The sequence below is a fragment of the Nicotiana tabacum genome, chromosome 23 (assembly GCF_000715075.1).
Source record: "Nicotiana tabacum cultivar K326 chromosome 23, ASM71507v2, whole genome shotgun sequence".
NCBI lineage: Eukaryota > Viridiplantae > Streptophyta > Magnoliopsida > Solanales > Solanaceae > Nicotiana > Nicotiana tabacum.
Genome location: NC_134102.1, coordinates 45,700,903 through 45,719,539, shown reverse-complemented (window position 1 = coordinate 45,719,539; position 18,637 = coordinate 45,700,903). Strand labels below are relative to the sequence as shown.

General features: G+C 37.3%; 1 protein-coding gene across 1 annotated transcript; it reads left to right on the top strand.

Moving 5' to 3' along the window:
• Positions 1-16,957: 16,957 nt before the first annotated feature.
• On the top strand, positions 16,958-18,249 carry LOC142177143 (uncharacterized). Its single transcript, XM_075245609.1, has 2 exons — positions 16,958-17,113; positions 17,671-18,249. Exons 1-2 carry the CDS (start codon positions 16,958-16,960, stop codon positions 18,247-18,249), a joined length of 735 nt encoding a protein of 244 aa, XP_075101710.1.
• The last annotated feature ends 388 nt before the right edge of the window (positions 18,250-18,637 follow it).

Below are 18,637 nucleotides of genomic sequence, written 5' to 3'. Positions count from 1 at the left end.
ATCAAATACTACAAAACAGCCCAACACACCCCAATCTCTTCGTACACAAAACGACCACCGTAGTAGTGTCAAACGACCCGAAAATGTTATGACGAACGACCGGCCAACCACCCTACATTTATATGGTGTTTATAAACCCCCTTCCTCCTCCAAAACTCCACAAAATAGTAATAAAACACGCAGCCCAACAGCAACACAGTCCACAAAACAGTCCGCTACAAGTGAATAACTCGAACTCACGGCTTCCGATCACCATCCCGTGAGTTCTTACAAGTATAGAATGACTTACCATGAATTTACAGAAGAAAAAATGGATGAAAGAGAGCAGTAAACTCATCTTATTTGTTGGATAACTTAGCTCCTATCTTGGTTCTTCAAACTCTAAGTTTTACCTCCAATTGGAACTTGAAAGGGAGAGAAAATCAATTAGGGTTTGTGGGAAATTTTTGGGAGGATTCTTTGCAGAGCTTATGTCTGGTTATTATGCTCTATTTTAAGTCTAATATATGAAGAAAATAGGCCCTTAAAATGCCTCTTTGGACGACCCGAAATGTCCCATTTTTGGGCTTTCATTTAAGCAAGTAGGTGACACACCTACTTGTCACCTAGCAGCTTGCGCAGTGTCGCAAACATGCACATATCTCTCTACTCCGATGTCGTATTGACAAATGGTTTAATGCGTTGGAAAATAGACTCATAGATCTTTAATTTGATGTGTGGAACACACCATAACTCTAAGTATATTGGGAGAAAATTGCAGTTACATTTGACCCAAAGTTTCAGTAAAACTTATGAATGTAACTTGTGATGACTTTCATCGACTTTTGTTCCACAACTCGCTTGACTTAAAAACATAACACACGGATGTAATACGACTAATATAAATCATAACATAATCTCTTTATCATGTTAATCACCCTAGTCTCACCCCAAAGGTACATGTTATAACATTCCCAACTTGTCGACTTTCGATGAAACATTGTTTTATTTAATTGCTTTAGCTTCTGAACTGTCCAACCCTCTTTGTACTTGTTGTTCATGATCTTCAATATTTGTAACCTCAGAGGTAACATGATTAACTTACTTTATATACTTTTAAATATTATCTCATTTTTTTGTCCTACATTAGTTTGCTTACGACGCATTTTTACATACGAAAATATAGGGTGTAACAACACCGATAAGAAGGACTCTACTAGACACAGCTCAGAGACATCCTAGGATACTTTAAAACCTTAGGCTCTGATACTTAGTTTGTCATGCCCCATCTTCGGGAGTTGCGACCGGCGCTCAACCGAGTGAACCCGGTCGAGCAAGCATGTTAAATATTTTCTACCCAACTCACCCATTAATAAATAGGAGATGTAATCCATTAATCAAACTCTAAAAATAATTTATTAACAACTTCCATTTCTTTCCCATTAGCATCTTCATTCATGATTTCCAAATTATTATGAGTTTATAGAATTAATGAAAAATCATGATTTCCAAATACCAACATTTCTAGTTCAATTACCAACATCAACCACAACCCAGAACCTGTGTACGGAGGCCCTAAGTATAATAGAAGAGTAATATGGAAATGCCGACAATAAGGCCCCAACTATACCTCAAGACACAATACATGAGAACAAAAGATACATGACCCCGAAATGAAGTGAGGCTCACCAAATCAGCTGAAAAGAGTGTATTGCTATCATGATCAATGCCGCCTGCTGTAGAACCACCTGCATCCATTAAAGATGCAGCGCCCCCGGCAAAGAGTCGTTAGTACAGTCGAATAGTACTAGTATGTATAATTAAATTTTATCTCAATAGAATGAACAATAATACATGAGGAGACAGTCAAGAATGCAATATGAGCTTTAAATAACACTAAAACATAAAGTTAAGGATCACATAGATTTTTTTAAGTCAATTCCCGCATTATTAAGTAGGATGGTTTGTAGTACCAATACGCCACAATCCACAATACCATCATATTCTTACACGGAGTCCGATCTCGGCCTGATCGACTAAGCTATCTCATTTGAGACATCAACCATATTCACCATTTCATTCACAATACCACCGTGTTATTACACGTAGTCCGATCTCGGCCCGATCGGCTATGCCATCTCATTTGAGACATCAACCTTGTTCATAATTTCACTCACAATACCACCGTGTTATTACATGGAGTCCGATCTCGACCCGATCAGCTAAGCCATCTCATTCGAGACATCAACCATTTCAATCGATCATCTTACTTCATATTTATTTCCCATCTTTTCAGCACATTGGCACAAGAGGCTTTAATTATAAAGTCGTTCTTGGAACTTGGACTTATTTCACAATTCAAGTTCTTTTCCACAATCCAACATTATTATTATAATCGATAACAACACGGTTTTCATTCAAGACTCTTGATTTCACATGTGAGCAATTTAGAATTCAAGGCACATAGAGGCTTTTCACACAATTTGGCATAAAAGTCTTTAATCGAATTTGACATGAAGTCTAGGTATATTAGCACATATTCTAAGTCTTTAACATTTTCTCAGGTGACAAGATAACATGATGAAAGCATGGGAATACATATTACACATATATTTGCAAAGCAAGCACATTCGGGATAGCAATTTCTAAGACGTTCAATTTGGGACTTACGTCTCGATTGCATGAATACCGTGGGATTCAATTCTAAGAAGAGGGGGTTTAGCCAACATACCTCAATTGAGCCTCTTAAAACTATAAGATGTTCTGGAATATTAGCAACTTCAATCTACTTTAGCAATATAGCAAAAATGAACACAAAATTAGGAAAACGTTCATAATTCTAGCTCACTTGAGCATTCTATCAAACACTATGTGTGTATTAAGGTTTCATGGCCCTTTTTATGAAAGACTCCACCAACCCACACCCTATTCTTTTCTATCTTTAACTCACAACCTCCCCACATACCTTAGGAACACATGCTTGCAAGGTAAGCACTCCCATCCCCATGAATTACCTTACTACTGGCCCATTCTAGTTACATTTGGAAATTAAGAGTTAGGGTGATAGAATATTACCTCTTAGGAAGAAGACCTAGGTTCCTCTCTTGATAATCTTCAAGGTTTTAGGTGAGAATTGAAGAGCAATTTGATGAAGATCACTTTCTCCCTCTAGGACTCTCTCTCTCTCACTCTAGAGTATCAGATTTTGCTCACAAATTGCCCCTTATATCTATTTTAATGAAGTAGGGTCGGGTTTTAGAAACACAAAAATGAAGCTCCGGAATAGGGTCTGATGTCACATATGCGACCGCATAATGATTGTGCGGTCCGCGAAATGACTGTGAAATTGAGGTGCCAAAACTGGAAAGGAACTGACCAGGTCTGCGGTCACTATGTAGCCCACAGACCTGTTCTGGGTCGCATAATGCACCGCAGAATGGTTCAGCGGTCACATAGTGCACCGGAGAACCTCCCTCCAAAAAATCCCAAAGCAGTATATGCGACAAGAGTGCAGCCCGCGAAGTGGTTATGCGGTCGCATAATGGCCGCAAAATTGACATCAAAATGACCCAGAAAACTGACCCACTCTGGGACCATTCTGCAGTCCGCATAGTGGTTCTACGATCACAGAATAGGCCGCAAAAATGCCTACTTCTGCCCAACATTTTCTTCAACACCCCAGCGAACTGTTCAATCCAAAATGTAAGAACCGCTATGCCAGCCCCGGCATCACAGAACCCCGGTTTTTCAGGAAAGGTTTTATAGGGCCTTTCAATACAACAAGCCAATCCTCCACTGTTTTGCCTCCTCCTCTAGGATGAACTCATTTGCATGACCTCCTCCTCTAGTTGGCTGGGAAGGTGGTGTAGCAACTGGGGCTGGAATCACAGATTGTCCATCCTCATATGCCTAGAATCTCCACACTAAAAGCAGTTCCTCTACTGGCATGGCTACTAGGACTGAGCCTAGCCCAAATGGCCAGAATAACTACTAAAAGAGCCCTGCCCAGAAGATTCCATATGATAACTTCCTTGAGCTAGCACATTGAAACCCATAGCTAACTGGAGCACTACGGGAAGTCTATAGAGTTGACTCAAATAGCTTGTTAGGATGGCCTATACCATTATGGCCCTTCTCTCCAGAGCAAGCAACACTATATCCTCCAGTACCATGAATCCTCTTGGTCTATCTCTCCTGCCTACCGATATTATCTAACCTTCTAGAAATCTCCACAACCTAGTGGAAGCTAGTCACAGTCTCAACCTTTTATCCCAACTCGTATCTGATATCATAATTGAGACCCTCAGTAAACGTCCGTACCTTCGCCTTTTCGAAGGGAATCAGAAAAGCTACATGTCATGAGAAATCTGTGAACCTCATCTCAAATTGAGTAACTATCATACCATCTTGCTTCAAGTGCTAATACTAGCTACACAACTTGTCACTCCCGGTGAGTGGGATGAACTTCTCTAGAAAGAGAGCCGAAAACTAAGCCCAAGAAAGAGGAAGTGACCCTGCTCACACCTCTTCTCATAAGTATGCCACCATTACTTGGATGGACCTCTAAATTCAAAAGTAGTGAAATAAATTCCATTCGACTCTACAAGACCCAAATTGCACAAAATCTCATGACATCTATTAAAGAAATCTCGAGCATCAACTGTAGGGTCTCCATCACAATATGGAGGATCCACCTCTTCTACTCATCAACAACTATAGCAGGCCTAACCACATCAATAGGTTAAACTATCCAACTAGTTGAATAGCACGAACTCCCGAAGTCTGAAATAGAGTGGTGGACTGCTTTAGAGTTTGAGTATCTAGGCTTTATGCACCCTCAAGATTGAGAAGTAGTTGGAACTATAGAAGTCATCCCGGTATGTGCCAAAGCCTCAAAGCAACTCAGAATCTATAGTATCCCGAAGCACTAGAATAAAAATAAAACTGAGGGGGAACCTTAGCTGGTCCGGTGGAACAACCGGATCTTTGACCTTGTCCACCACCGGAGCTATAGGTGGCTACTCAGAAGCTGCTCTAGAACAAGCATGTGCTTTGGCTTGAGCTCTAATCCTGACCCGACCCTACCTCTCCCAAATCCGGCATAGGGTATTGGCTCCTGCTCAGCCGTTGCATGTAGCGTCATCATCTTAGAGAGAAATGAAGAGTAAATTTTAAAATTTCATGATGAAACAAAGTTACGCGATAAAGAATGGAAGAATGTAAAGTTTCATGACCCATAGAACCAATTAACATAGAGCTTTGATATCAACTTTCTCATGACCCAAAATCCCACCAATGGTCGTGATGACACTTAACCCCAACTCGCTAGTCAATCCAACATTAAAAAACACCTAAAACAAGTCGTATACAGGATAAAGTACTGCCATGTTATATATAAAGCATAATAAGTCTCACCTTATCAATCAAAAGTGGAAAATACCACAACAATCTCCCAAGACCCGGTAGTACGATATCAGGAGCTACTAAATAGTGTATAACATAGTATTAAGTACATAAATAATATCTTGAACAAGAAAATAGTAAATAAAGTAGAAGGATACTCCATAAGCTTCAAATTCAAGAATAGCAGCTCACCAGGAAGTCTCCGAAAAAGCTCCTAGACTCCCTTTTGAGTACCGCTAGGTCCAACACTAGGATCTGCACAACAATGTGCAGAGGTGTAATATGAGTATAAACTCAACTATATTAAGTAAGTATCAAGACTAACCTCTGTGAAATAGAGGTGAAGTTCATGTCACAAGATACTCGTTATTAAATATACATGTGTAGTTCATGCATATACATATCAAGGCAATGACAAGAGATGTTGTACTACAGGGAAATGTACCATGAAATAGATATTTACACATGAATCATTCTAACTCGCCTATCAAAGCAAATACATGTAACAAAGGCATCAAGTAGCATATAGAATTATATGCACAGAAAATATGTAGAATGATGTAGAAGATATGCACTTAAATCATGTAGAATGCATGATATGACATAAACGATTCACTTAGGTAGTTAAAGCTTCCACCTTTACTCCAAACTCATTTAACTATTACCATCATAATCTTACACTCGTCAGTGTATCACAAACTCTATGTGTACGCCACCTAGAGAGAAACATGGGATGGTGACCCTAGGGGGATGGATCTATATCCATAGGCCTCTCAGCATAAATCTCGTGCCATAATATCAGTCTATATCACAATAACTTTACAGTATAAACCACATGCCATAATAACATAAATTCTCTCGTAATGACCAATGTTCTATTATCATATCAATTTGTATCAATATCTTCATCACCAAGTATGTATGCATATTCTCAAGAAATAACCAATAAAATTCTCAAGGACGTGATAGATGCGGATGTGTGTTCATGACATAAAGCATGAATACGGCTAAATCAATTGTATCAACAAATTCAAAAATAGCCCATCATGCCCCTATAAGATGTCATAACTTAAACATAATTTGTAGCATGAATAAATAGGCTCACATAGTCATAGAATCAAATAAAGCATAAGTTTCTACCATGAACAAAATAGGCGCATGTAGTCATGTAATCAAATAAAGCATAAGTCAAAAAGAACACACAAGCAAACAAGGTAAAAAGAAGCCTAAAGTCTAACCCGAGCATGATTAAACCATGTTACCACGCATTACGTTGCAGCCAGCACATTACAATTTGAAAACAAGGTCATTTCCTAAGTTAATTTCTCTCATACTAAGAATAGGCAAGATACTTACCTTTTTTTCAACAAGTTTTAGCATCCAATCATGGCTTTCCCTCTATCTATGGCCTCCATAAGCTCCAAATCTAGCAAAACAATACTTGAAGGTAAAACAATTCATAGAGACTAATACCAAATAATAAAGTTTCAATCTTTAATCAAATGTCAAAAGTTAACAAAAAGTCAACCCGATCCCACATGGTTGAAACTAGAGTCTAAGGTCAGATCTTGTTGATCCATAATTCTACGAGTTCAAATATGTGATTAATTTTCCAAATCCGAGTCCAAATCGGTGTTCAAAACCTCAAAATACACTCTCTTAAGTTTTAGTCGAAACCCCCAAATTTCACTCTTTGATTCTATGTTTCATGTGTAAAAATTTATAAGGAATCAAAATATACGATCAAATCCAAGTTTGAATTATTTACCCACAAGATTGAAGTGAAATCCCTCTTCAAATCTCCTTACCCGTTCTGCAAAACTCAAAAATTGTGAAAATAAGCTAAATCTCGAAATGTCGAAAAATATAGCCCTGATAGTGAATTGCTCTAAGTGATCATGACCACGACCCTCACGATCGTGATGCACAGAAGTCCTACTTCCTTTTCTGCAGTCGCAACCCTTCTTCACGCGATTGTGATGTACCTGCCTGACATCATTTTCGCGATCGGGAACCTCATCACGTAGTCGCAAAGCACAAAATTCCACCGCCCTAAATCTTTCTACGCAATTGCTAGGATCAGCTCTGCAATTGTGATGCACTGATGCGCACCATAAAACTAACAATTTCAACATAGCTCAAAATGATCCAAAACCACCTCGAAACGCATCCGAGCCCGGAGGAGCCTCGTCCAATCATCCTTGCAAGAATGCATGTATAATAAAATCTTATACAAAGGTTCAAAACACTCAAAACAACACCAAAAAATAGAATCAAGCATCAAACAAAAATCTAAAACGCTCTTAAGTTCAAAATTCCAACTTTCAATTAGAAGTGCTGAATTAATCTCGGGCCACCCATGACTCGAACTAAACATACGTACAAGTCCAAACTCATATAACGAACTTATTTGAATCTTCAAATTACCAATTCGTGGTAATTTACCCATAACATTGACTTTGTCAACTCTCCCAACCTTAACCCTCTAGTTAGGAACTAAGTGTTCCAAATTACTAATGAATCCCTCGACAACTAAAACATCCATACCCGTAAGTTATAATATATCAAAGCGACCTATAGAAAGCATCAAATAGGAGAATCGTGTTCTAGAACTCAAAACGAACAGTCAAATCGTAACAAAAATATTTTGGTCCAATACTTGCTACAACATTCCTTAAATAAGGTCAAAGTGATTCATTAGTGACTTAGGACAACTCATAGTAGTAACACATCATACTTAGACAAGCTGGTTCAAGACATACAGCTCATGCAGGGTTAGTCGGTACAGTTGAATGTTTCTCCTACAAAGGGAGTCATGAGATTGGCAAGAAGTAAACTTTTAGCTCAAGCTAAATTGATCCTTTTGAGATCCATGAAAGGATTGGAGTCATGGATTATAAACTAGCCTTCACACCTACTTTATCAGTGGTCAGCTAGTTTTTTAATATTTTTGTGCTTCAAAGATATTTCTGAGACCACAGCCATCCAGCTAGATAATGAGCTGAATTTGAGGATGTACTAATAGACATTATGGACAAACAAGTTTGCTAGTTCAGGTCGAGAAGATTTATTCGGTCAAAGTGTTGTGGAGGAACCATCCAACCAAGAAAGATACTTAGGATGTGGAGTAGAACATCACCAAAAAAAAATCCCTAAGCTTTTTGAGACCCCAAGTATATTTATAGAATCATTCTAGGATGAACATTATATTAACTAGGGGAGTGTCACGACCCAAATCTCACATGTCGTGATGGCGCCTATCGAAATACAAGTCAAGCCGTCAACCTCCATAAAACACACGTTCTTTAAGTTTGAAAACATAATAAAAATAATTTTAAGAGTAAAATCTCATAAATACATATACGAAAATACTGCCACTCAATATAATATTCCCCCAAAATTTGGGTGTCACTAAGTACATGAGCATCTATACAATAACATAGTCTGAAATGCTGTCTAGAAGAGTAGAACACTACAAATAGAACTAAATAATAAAGGAGGAGAGTCAAGAACTGCGGGCGCCAAAGCAGCTATCTCGAGGATCTCTTAACTATATAATAGCTCCAAAGTTAGTAACCACCGTACCCAGAAGTACCTATATCTGCACACAAAGTATAGGGTGTAGCGTGAGTTCAACCAACTCAGTAAGTAACAAGTATAACTTTTGGGCGGAAAGCAGTGATAAGCATCACAGGTACAGTCCAATTACAGAAATAAAGTACAGAAATTAAGACATGCTTTCAAGTTCAATTGTTAAAGATCAAACAGGTAAGATATGTCGAGTGTAACTGAAATGAGAAATGATACATCTCGATATCTACATATCAGTTATGTATACCAACTGTAATACAAAGCAGTAATGAATTCATATGCATACTCTGAGACTATCAATCATTCAGTCCTCCCATTCACTCAATCCTCACAATCACTCATTCCTCACAGTCACTCCATCCTCACAATCACTAAATCCTCCCAATCGCCGGGCACTCGCACTCGCACTCGTCATTCTCACTCGCATTCAGTAGACACCTACGCTCACTGCTGATATGTCAGACTCTGGAGGAACAGATCCTTCCCAAGCACTATAATAACCCAATCATGGCATTAATCAATAAAGCATGTTGTGACGTGCAGCCCAATCCCATAAATATCCTCATAAACAGTCCCTCGGCCTCACTCAGTCATCAATCTCTCTAGTCTCTCGGGCTCACAAGTATCATGATAGTCACCCCAAACAATGTTGATATGATGTATCAATAAATGGCAACAAATACTGAGATGTGATATGCAAATGATAGCTATGACTGAGTACATAATTGCAAATTAGGAAAATAATTCAACATGCAACACGACCTTTGTGGGTCCCAACAGTACCGGCATGTAGCCTAAGCATAATTTCTAACATGAATCACAGTTTCATTTTCATTAATGTAGTGGAAATACGTGGAAGATAACAAGTTATATGACTACACAATTCCACGGATTCGACCGAGTCGCAATTTCTACAATGCACACCCACACGCCCGTCACCTAACATGTGCAGCTCAACACCATTCACATAACATGTAATTCGGGGATTCATATCCTCTAAACCAAGTTTACAAGTGTTACTTACCTCAAATTGTGCAAATCTCTACTCCAATCAGACATTGCCTCGCGAATCGGCCTCTGAACGCCTCGAATCTAGCCACAAACAACTCGATACAATCAACACAAGCTATAGTAATCAATTCCATATGAAAAAGCTAAGTTATTAATCAAAAGTCAAAAAGTCAACTTACAAAGTCAACACTGGAACCATGTCTCGGAAACCGACAAAATTAATAAAATCCTAACACCCATTCAACCACGAGTCCAACCATACCAAAATTACTCAAATCTGATCACAACTCAACCTTCAAATCCTCAAATTAAAGGCTATGAAGTTTCTAGAATTGCTCCCCAATTTTCCAACCCAAATAACTAATTAAATGATAAAATCAAATATATATTCATGTAATTTAACCAAAACCCAGTTAGAATCTCTTACCCCGATCACTACCTTGAAAATCTCTCCAAAAATCGCCTCAATCCGAGCTCCCAAAATCAAATTATAATCGCCTCGTTACCAAGATATCCCTTCTTCATGATCGCGGAAAATGCTTCGCGATCGCGAAGCACAAAAACTAGCTGCCAAAATGTAACTCTACATGGTAACGAAAAGCCCCACGCGAATGTGATGACTAGCCATCATTGGCCTATGCGATGGCAAACACTGCTACTCGATCGCGAATAACAACCACGCGTGAACCCAGTCTCCTCATTTCCTCTTCGCGAATGTGACTTAGCCCACGAGTTCGCAAAGCACCGATGTACAAAGCTACGCGATTGTGTACCTTCATACGCGACCACATAGCACAAAATCCCAGCTGCGCAAAATAAGCCTGCGCGATCGCGGACCTTCCCACGCGATCACGTATAAAGAAACCACACCTACAACATCAGCTATCATCTAAGTCAAAATTCCAATCTGTTAACCATCCGAAATCCACCCGAAGCCCCCGGGACCTCAACCAAATGTACCAACAAGTCCTAAAACAACATACGAACTTAGTCGAGGCCTCAAATCACATCAAACAATATCAAAAACATGAATCGCACCCCAATTCAAGCCTAATGAACTTATGATTTTCTAACATCTAAATTCATTGCCGAAACGTACCAAATCAACTTCGATTGAGCTCAAATTTTGCACATAAGTCATAAATCATACTACAGACCTATTCCAACTTCAACAACCAAAATCCGAGCCCGATAACCACAAAGTTAGCTCTCGGTCAAATTTCTCAACTCTCCAAACTTCTAATTTTCCAACTTTTGCCATTTCAAGCCAAAATCAATGATGGATCTCCAAATCAATATCCGGTCACACTCCTAAGTAAAAACTCACCCTACGGAGCTATCAGAACCATCGAATCTCCATTACGGAGTCATTTATACATAAGTCAATATTCGGTGAACCTTTTCAACTTAAGCTTTCAACCTTCAGGACTCAATCCGAAACATCCCCGAAACCAAACCAACTACCCTGAAAAGTCACATATCAATAATTGAGCATAGAATAAGAAGTAAATGGGGGAACGGTGCTACAACACCCAAAACGACCAACCTGGTCGTTACAGGGAGAATGTAGCAACCCAAACCATTTTTGAGTTATAGTGTTTGATTTCATGATCTGAGACTTCCTATGGGTTTATATGATATTTTGAAACTTGTTGGTATGTAATGACCTAAATCCCCCTAAGTTTTGATATCACCTAATCCAACCCACTAGTAAACCAACTGTCACGTCCCAAAATCCCACCTAGCCATGATAGAACCTAACCCCAACATGCTAGGTAGCCAAACATAGAATAATATAATTCAAGTGGAAGTTCATTAATAACAAGGAATGAAAATAGCTGAATTCCATATAACATCCCAAGGATTGGTAGTACAAGTCATGAGCCACTATGATTTAGATTTACAAATCTGGTACAAAAATAAATACAACATCTATTGGAATATACATAAACAGAAGTACAAATCCTAAACTACCAAGAATAAGCAGAAGCTATATCCAGAAAGTATGTACATCTTCAATGCCAGCCTCCTTCATCCACAACTCCTCATCTCCAAGATTCACACTCAAGGTGCATAAGTTTAGTACGAGTACAACCGACTCCATGTACTCAGTAAGTATCCTGACTAACCTCAGTGAAGTAGTGATGAGGTCTCAGGTAAAGGATACTCACTTTACATAACCTGCACAACTCAATAGAGTATGCGCATATGCAACAATAGTGCCAAATCTAAGCAAGAAATACATGTACAACTTAACCATGCAGATAGAGAAAGTGTGCGCAAGACTCTTAACAGTCTAACATATAAAGAAGATATGCATTTTATATCAGACAACACATCAACAATTGCATATAGAGAAGATATGCACAAGTACTATTTTAGTTTAATAGCTCATCGTATAGAGATAACATGCGTCTAACATTACTAAATCATCAAAGCTTGCATATAGAGAAGATATGCATAAAGTATCAAATAATCATTTCACACTTGCATATAAAGTATATATGCATGATACATCAAGTAATATTTCAACAGTTGCATATTGAGAAGATATGCATGATTAGGCAAGTCATGTTGCACAAAATTGACATATAGAGAAGTTATGTACTTGTCACAACCCCAAGATCCCACCTTAGGATTGTGACGACACCTGGTCTATACGGCTAGGCTAGCCTATCACACAACATCACACAGGTTATAAAAACTTAATTTTAAATAAAACTAAGAATAATGGCCCAAAACATAGCCAATAACATAATACAACTTTCAAAATCCATAGCCCGATAATACAAAGTCATAAGCTCTATGGAGAGTACACAAGATATTCCAAATGTCAATACTGTTTTGGATTACAATCAAACAGTAGCATAATTTAAGTAAGAGGGTGACTGCGAGGCCTGCGAACGGAACAGTAGGTATAGCTCGAGGGCTTCAACTGCTCATGCACTATTCCCAAAACTAACAGGATTTGAAGTACCTGGATCTGCACAAAAATATGCATAAGCGTAGTATGATTACACCACAATGGTACCCAGTAAATATCAAGACTAACCTCGGTGGAGTAGTGACGAGGTACAAGTCAATACACTCAATAGACACAAAAACCTGTGAAGAACATTAATATAAAGTAAACAACCGATACTAAAGGCAATAAATGGCAACAAGAGTAAACATGTGATAAACAACAAAATAATCAATACACGGTTAAAATACAAGTGAAATAAACTAAGAAAAGAAATAACAATTCATATAATAAAGTTGTTCCTACACCGAATTTACAACAAGAATCACCTCGAGGCACAACACCTCATGCCCACAAATCATAAGTCAGGAATCACAACTCTTATACAGAGGGCATCTCGTGCCAACATTATCAATCACTTTCGCACGGCAAAGACCGCCACCACATATATCGTATCTTTGTCAATTACAAAAAACAATATTCAAAAAATTTATTTAAAAAAAAAAGCATGATATCAATTTAAATGAAATAAAGCGTCAAATGAGATAATGAGTTTATTTGAAGAATCAAATACGGTAAAGCATCAAATGAGATAATAAATTTATTTTAAGATCAAATAAAGTAAAGCATGATAACAATAAATATAAGGTAAATCATCAAATGAGATAAGAAGTTTATTTTAAGAATCATATAAAGTAAAGCATGATAACAATTAAAATAAAGTAGAGCATTAAATGAGATATGAAGTTTATTTTAAGAATCAAATAAAGTAAAGCATGATAATAATGTTATGTTATGTTACCAAGAATACAACAAAATATGAGATAATAAATCCACGTTGGTAAATCTATCTTACCAACCAATTCATCACGTAAAAACGAAGGCACAGATTTAGCACATTGAAACTATGCAAAAAATCACGTCAAATGCATGACACACACAAGAAGTCACAAACCGTTCCAACACAAAATAACAACAAGAGTCACATCGATGTGTCACATATCATAATCAGATGTCAGCCTTATGACGTCGCGCAAAGCTTACATTTATTTTATAAATATTTTTTCCTAAATAGCTTCACGCACTTAGCCCTCGTATATCATCGCGTGTGTATCACAATGATGTATTTCCCCTTACTTGCACAATGTGCATAAGTACCCTTTATCTCGCCGCACACACATCAATATACACATCATCCTTATGTCGTTGCATGCACATCTCAATCACAACACACTATCATTCGCACACCACATGCCCATATTGTGCTGCATTTCTGAAACAACAATATCAATGCCACAATAATACATAGTCCACGTGTAACACCCCAAATTATTTAGACTAATACTTGTATTTCTAGTTAATCATCTTTATAATGAGGATAGATTTTACTTCGCACTTCCTAATCGTGAATTTGACGATATATAAAAATTGCTTACTTAAGATTGTGTTAATATTGAAAAAGAAGTTCCATGGTGATGCTATGTGTAAATCTTCAAATTATAGATATTTAGTAGTTAGGGCAGCCACCTTTTTCATACTTATCCAAAGTTCATATATATTACTTTTGTGACTTGCTTTTTCATAACCTTATCTCACATTTAACTCCTTCATGCCAAAGGTAACCCCAAACCTCTCTCCTTCATATAATATGAAATACTACATGAAAACCATCAGAGTTTTCACAAAACCAACCAGCCAAACTAGCTCTTGGTGAAGCACAAGGTGCTCATCTCTTTTGTGGTAAATTACTAAATCCGTTTTTACACTAGTCAAATACTAGTATTTTTATCATATCTTCTTATATAGGACTCCGTTTTAAGTAAGCTAGGCTTTGCGGGAAAGTTATTTCACATCTCTATAACTCTTGTTCATGCACCAAAACCTGATTTTGCTTGTATTTACCCGAAAAGGGATTATAAAGTACAGGGCAGGTGCTGCCTAGATTTTCTGTTTTACAAATCCTCCATGTACTAATGATAGTTTTTTAAGCATAACATTTTGTAAGAAACTAATATTGGGGTGATTCAAGGCTCCCTGGAACTAAGCCAAAACACACGACATTGGTATTGTCAAGAATTTATGTTTTAAAAGTTTTGGGTGATTTTCACTGATATCATGTTTAGTTTGATATGTTAGAATCACTGAATTTGGTTGGTCTATGGCATAGATGATTCGAATGTCCTTAAATTGTGGTGGAATTGTTTTGTGATAAAACATCAAGGGTTGTGTATAAACATTGTACTCTTATTACTTGCTAGAATGGTTTGAAATTACTTGAAATTTTGTATCTCTTATCTTCAATTCATGTCGTTGTATTCGTGTTATATCAAGTATTGTAAGATATTCACTAAATCGCCCACTCATACGGATTGCTTGATTATTTTGCATTCTTTTTGAGACTTTGTCCTTCTTGTGGCAGTGACTTTGTCAGTCATCTCGTCATGCCTCTTGATTCAGATCCTTTTCCATCTCGAGTTTGGGTTTGTGGTTCGTCGTAAATTATGGAACTGTTCTGTGATAAGTACGTACTAGAAAGTCATTTTTAATATGGTTCTTGATTCTATTGACTATTGGGTTTCGACCCTACTTAATCTGGGGCATAGGTCCGTCTTGATATCTAATTATGCTTGGTGAGAAGGCATGACGTACATATTACGTAAAAATAGATATTTGGCAAACTCTCTTAGATTGATAGTATATGCTTTTTTGACATTTGAATCTTGAACATTGTTATTGATATTTAGAAATACTTCAAGATTTGATATTTGATACTTTTGATATATTTGTTTACTTGCTTTAAATTTATGTTTCATTTGAGCTACCTATGGCTGAAAAGGGTAATTGGAGAATTTAATGGCTCCAAGACCAAAGTTTATATGCCACTAAGATTTATGCTCAGTGATAGTCTTTTTCTATCGTAGGTAATGTACGGGTTGAGATTTTAAGACGGTAATATGAAGTAGATATTTTGGGAACTTTTATGGAGATCAAATTTGCATATGCACCTAGGTTTTGTATAGTTTTGGGACTTGTACATGATATATATGTTACACTTATGTATGTGATTTTGGAGGTTTATTGGATCTCAAGAACATAAGCTATTAACTTTATTTTGGTGACTTGTTTTGCTTTTTTAGGGTGTGTTAATAACCCAAGTCATGTAATATACTAAATTTGCACTTTGTCTTGTAATTATATACAAACGAGAAGAATAATTTTCTTTTTACACTCGCTAAGTTGAAATTCATGTACAATATGAACATATAGTGATGTTGAACGAAATGTATAATTTTGTTAGGAAGTTTCTTTAACATGTTGATTATTCAAGAAGGGTTGTATAACAGTATCTTGATACTTTGACATTGTATTTCGTTTAAGAAATTTTACGAAGTGTATTTTCAAGAACAAAAATATTGCACTTTGAAACCTTTATTGCATGGGCCTATTTTCACTGCGAAATGATGATGAATGTCTTTTTAGATTAAAAATCATCTGATCATTGTAAGTAGTAATTTAGATTTGTTTTATAAGTAGCACCCTTCAAAGGGGTTGATACAAGTTTTGGTATCAGAAATTCAGGTTTGTGATTCTAGGACTATTGTTGTAATGTGTTAGTGTACTTGTTTCTTTTTAACATGCTTTGTTGCATGTATTGTGCATATGCATCACGTAAATGTCCCTAATGCAATGTGATATCCTTTATGTAGGAATTATGTTATGGCCTCTTCTTTTAATAGACCTATGAAAGCCGCTCATGAGGGTTAAGATAACTCTTATGCCCAACCTCACTTACAGGAAGGGGTTGGAGAACATTTTTCTAATCTTAATTTTTCTCGTACCAGTGGATCTGAAGTGGGAAATAATCATGGTGAAGAGTTGGGACACATTCTCATGTAAGTCATAGTGCTCCTGTTGTTGATCCTCTTTTTAAGAAAATGGCTTATTTCTTTCGTCCTATGGCTGGAACAATGTCCGACCATAATGAAATGAACTTTAAGAAAATGAGAAAAAATGGGTGGAGTTGAGTTTGAAGGCACTGTTGATCCTATTGATGTTGAACAATGGCTTGAGCGCATGGAGAGAGTATTTGAGCAATTAGAGTGTTCGGAAGCTGCCAAATTTAAGTACGCCATCCCAGTGTTTCAAAGGGATGCTTATGAATGGTGGGTAAGTACCAAATGCCAAAGGAAGACCTACGACGCTTACATGGGATGATTTTGTCAAAACAATCCACGTGAAACAATTAGAAATGAAAATAGGTTCAGAAAAGCTAATTTAGATTATGGCTGCCTATCCAAAAGAGGGAAATTTGACAATTCAATGGTCTGTAGTGTTCCCAATTCAGCTCAACGCAATCAAAATAGATCCAATATTTCTACCGGTAGCACTCTAGATTATGGCCAAGTCAAGACTCGTATGCCCACTTCTGCACAATATGGGAAGAATCACTGTGGTACTTGTATGAGAGCTTCTGGTGCTTATTTTAATTATGGGAGCTTCGATCACAAAGTGAAGGATTGTCCTAATCCTAACCCTATCTTCTTGGTATACTGAAGGTTCAGTTTAGAAACCTACTACAACTCATTTTGAAGGGAATAGAAGTGCAAGATCTAAAAATACCCAAATAGCAGGTGTAGATGGAGATAATTAAGCTAGTGGGTAAAGAGCTACAACACAAGCTTATGTTATGAGACAGAGGGATGACCAAGATGGGGCAAACGTAGTTGTTGGTAAATTTCACTTATTTGGCTGTTGTTACACTATTTGATCCTGGTTCTACACATTCCTATGTTTTCTCATCACTTGTTTTGCTTGAAAATGTCAAATTTGTAAGACTTGATTCTGGTGTGCTTGTCAAACGTCCTTTGGGTCATCAGGTTGTTTGTAATCAGATCTATCGAGGTTGTCCCTTCGTGATTGAAATTCTAGCCTTCCCTGCCAATCAGATTGAAATGCCTTCACAAGATTATGATATTATCATTGGTATGGATTGGCTTCATAAATGCAATACATTAGTTGATTACAGGTCAAAACGTGTCACCTTTAAAGCTTCTACATATTCACACTTTGTTATTCAAGGTGAAGGATTATTGACATCTAATATTATCTATGCGTTTGTGGCAAGAAAGATGATTAGTCATGAATGTGAAGCTTATCTTTCTCATATAGTTTATACAAACCTAGAAAGTCCAAGCCTTAAAGATACACCGGTTGTGTGTGAATTTACTGATGTTTTCCCTAAAAATCTTCATGGGTTGCCCCCGAAAAGGGAAGTTGAATTTCCTATAGAGGTTATTACTTGAACTACTCCTATTTATATAACTCCTCACCGAATGGCTTCAACAGTATTGAAGGAGTTAAAAATTCAATTGCAAGAACTTCTTGAGAAGGGTTTTATCACGACCCAAATCGGAGGGCTGCGACGGGCACCCGGTGCCTTACTCAATCGAGTATGAACATAACATATCTTTCTTATCACACAATCATGGGTAAATGGGCCAGAAGGGCCGTCATGAGATAACTATAATAAAACATAAGGGAATACTAGACATAGGACGACCCAACATGATATAAAAACTTATATATGTGACATACGGGCCTATTAAGCCTACATGATCATTTGTACACTCAAAACATAGGCCGACAATGCCATACAAGTATCCATATACATGACATCTGTCTACAAGCCTT

What these genes read in the sequence shown, in the direction of transcription:
- LOC142177143 (XM_075245609.1), top strand. Translation starts at nt 16,958, where the DNA reads ATGGGTGGAGTTGAGTTTGAAGGCACTGTTGATCCTATTGATGTTGAA. An exon ending in GGGATGCTTATGAATGGTGG is followed by an intron (nt 17,114 to 17,670) that starts GTAAGTACCAAA and finishes GGGCAAACGTAG; the next exon opens with TTGTTGGTAAATTTCACTTA.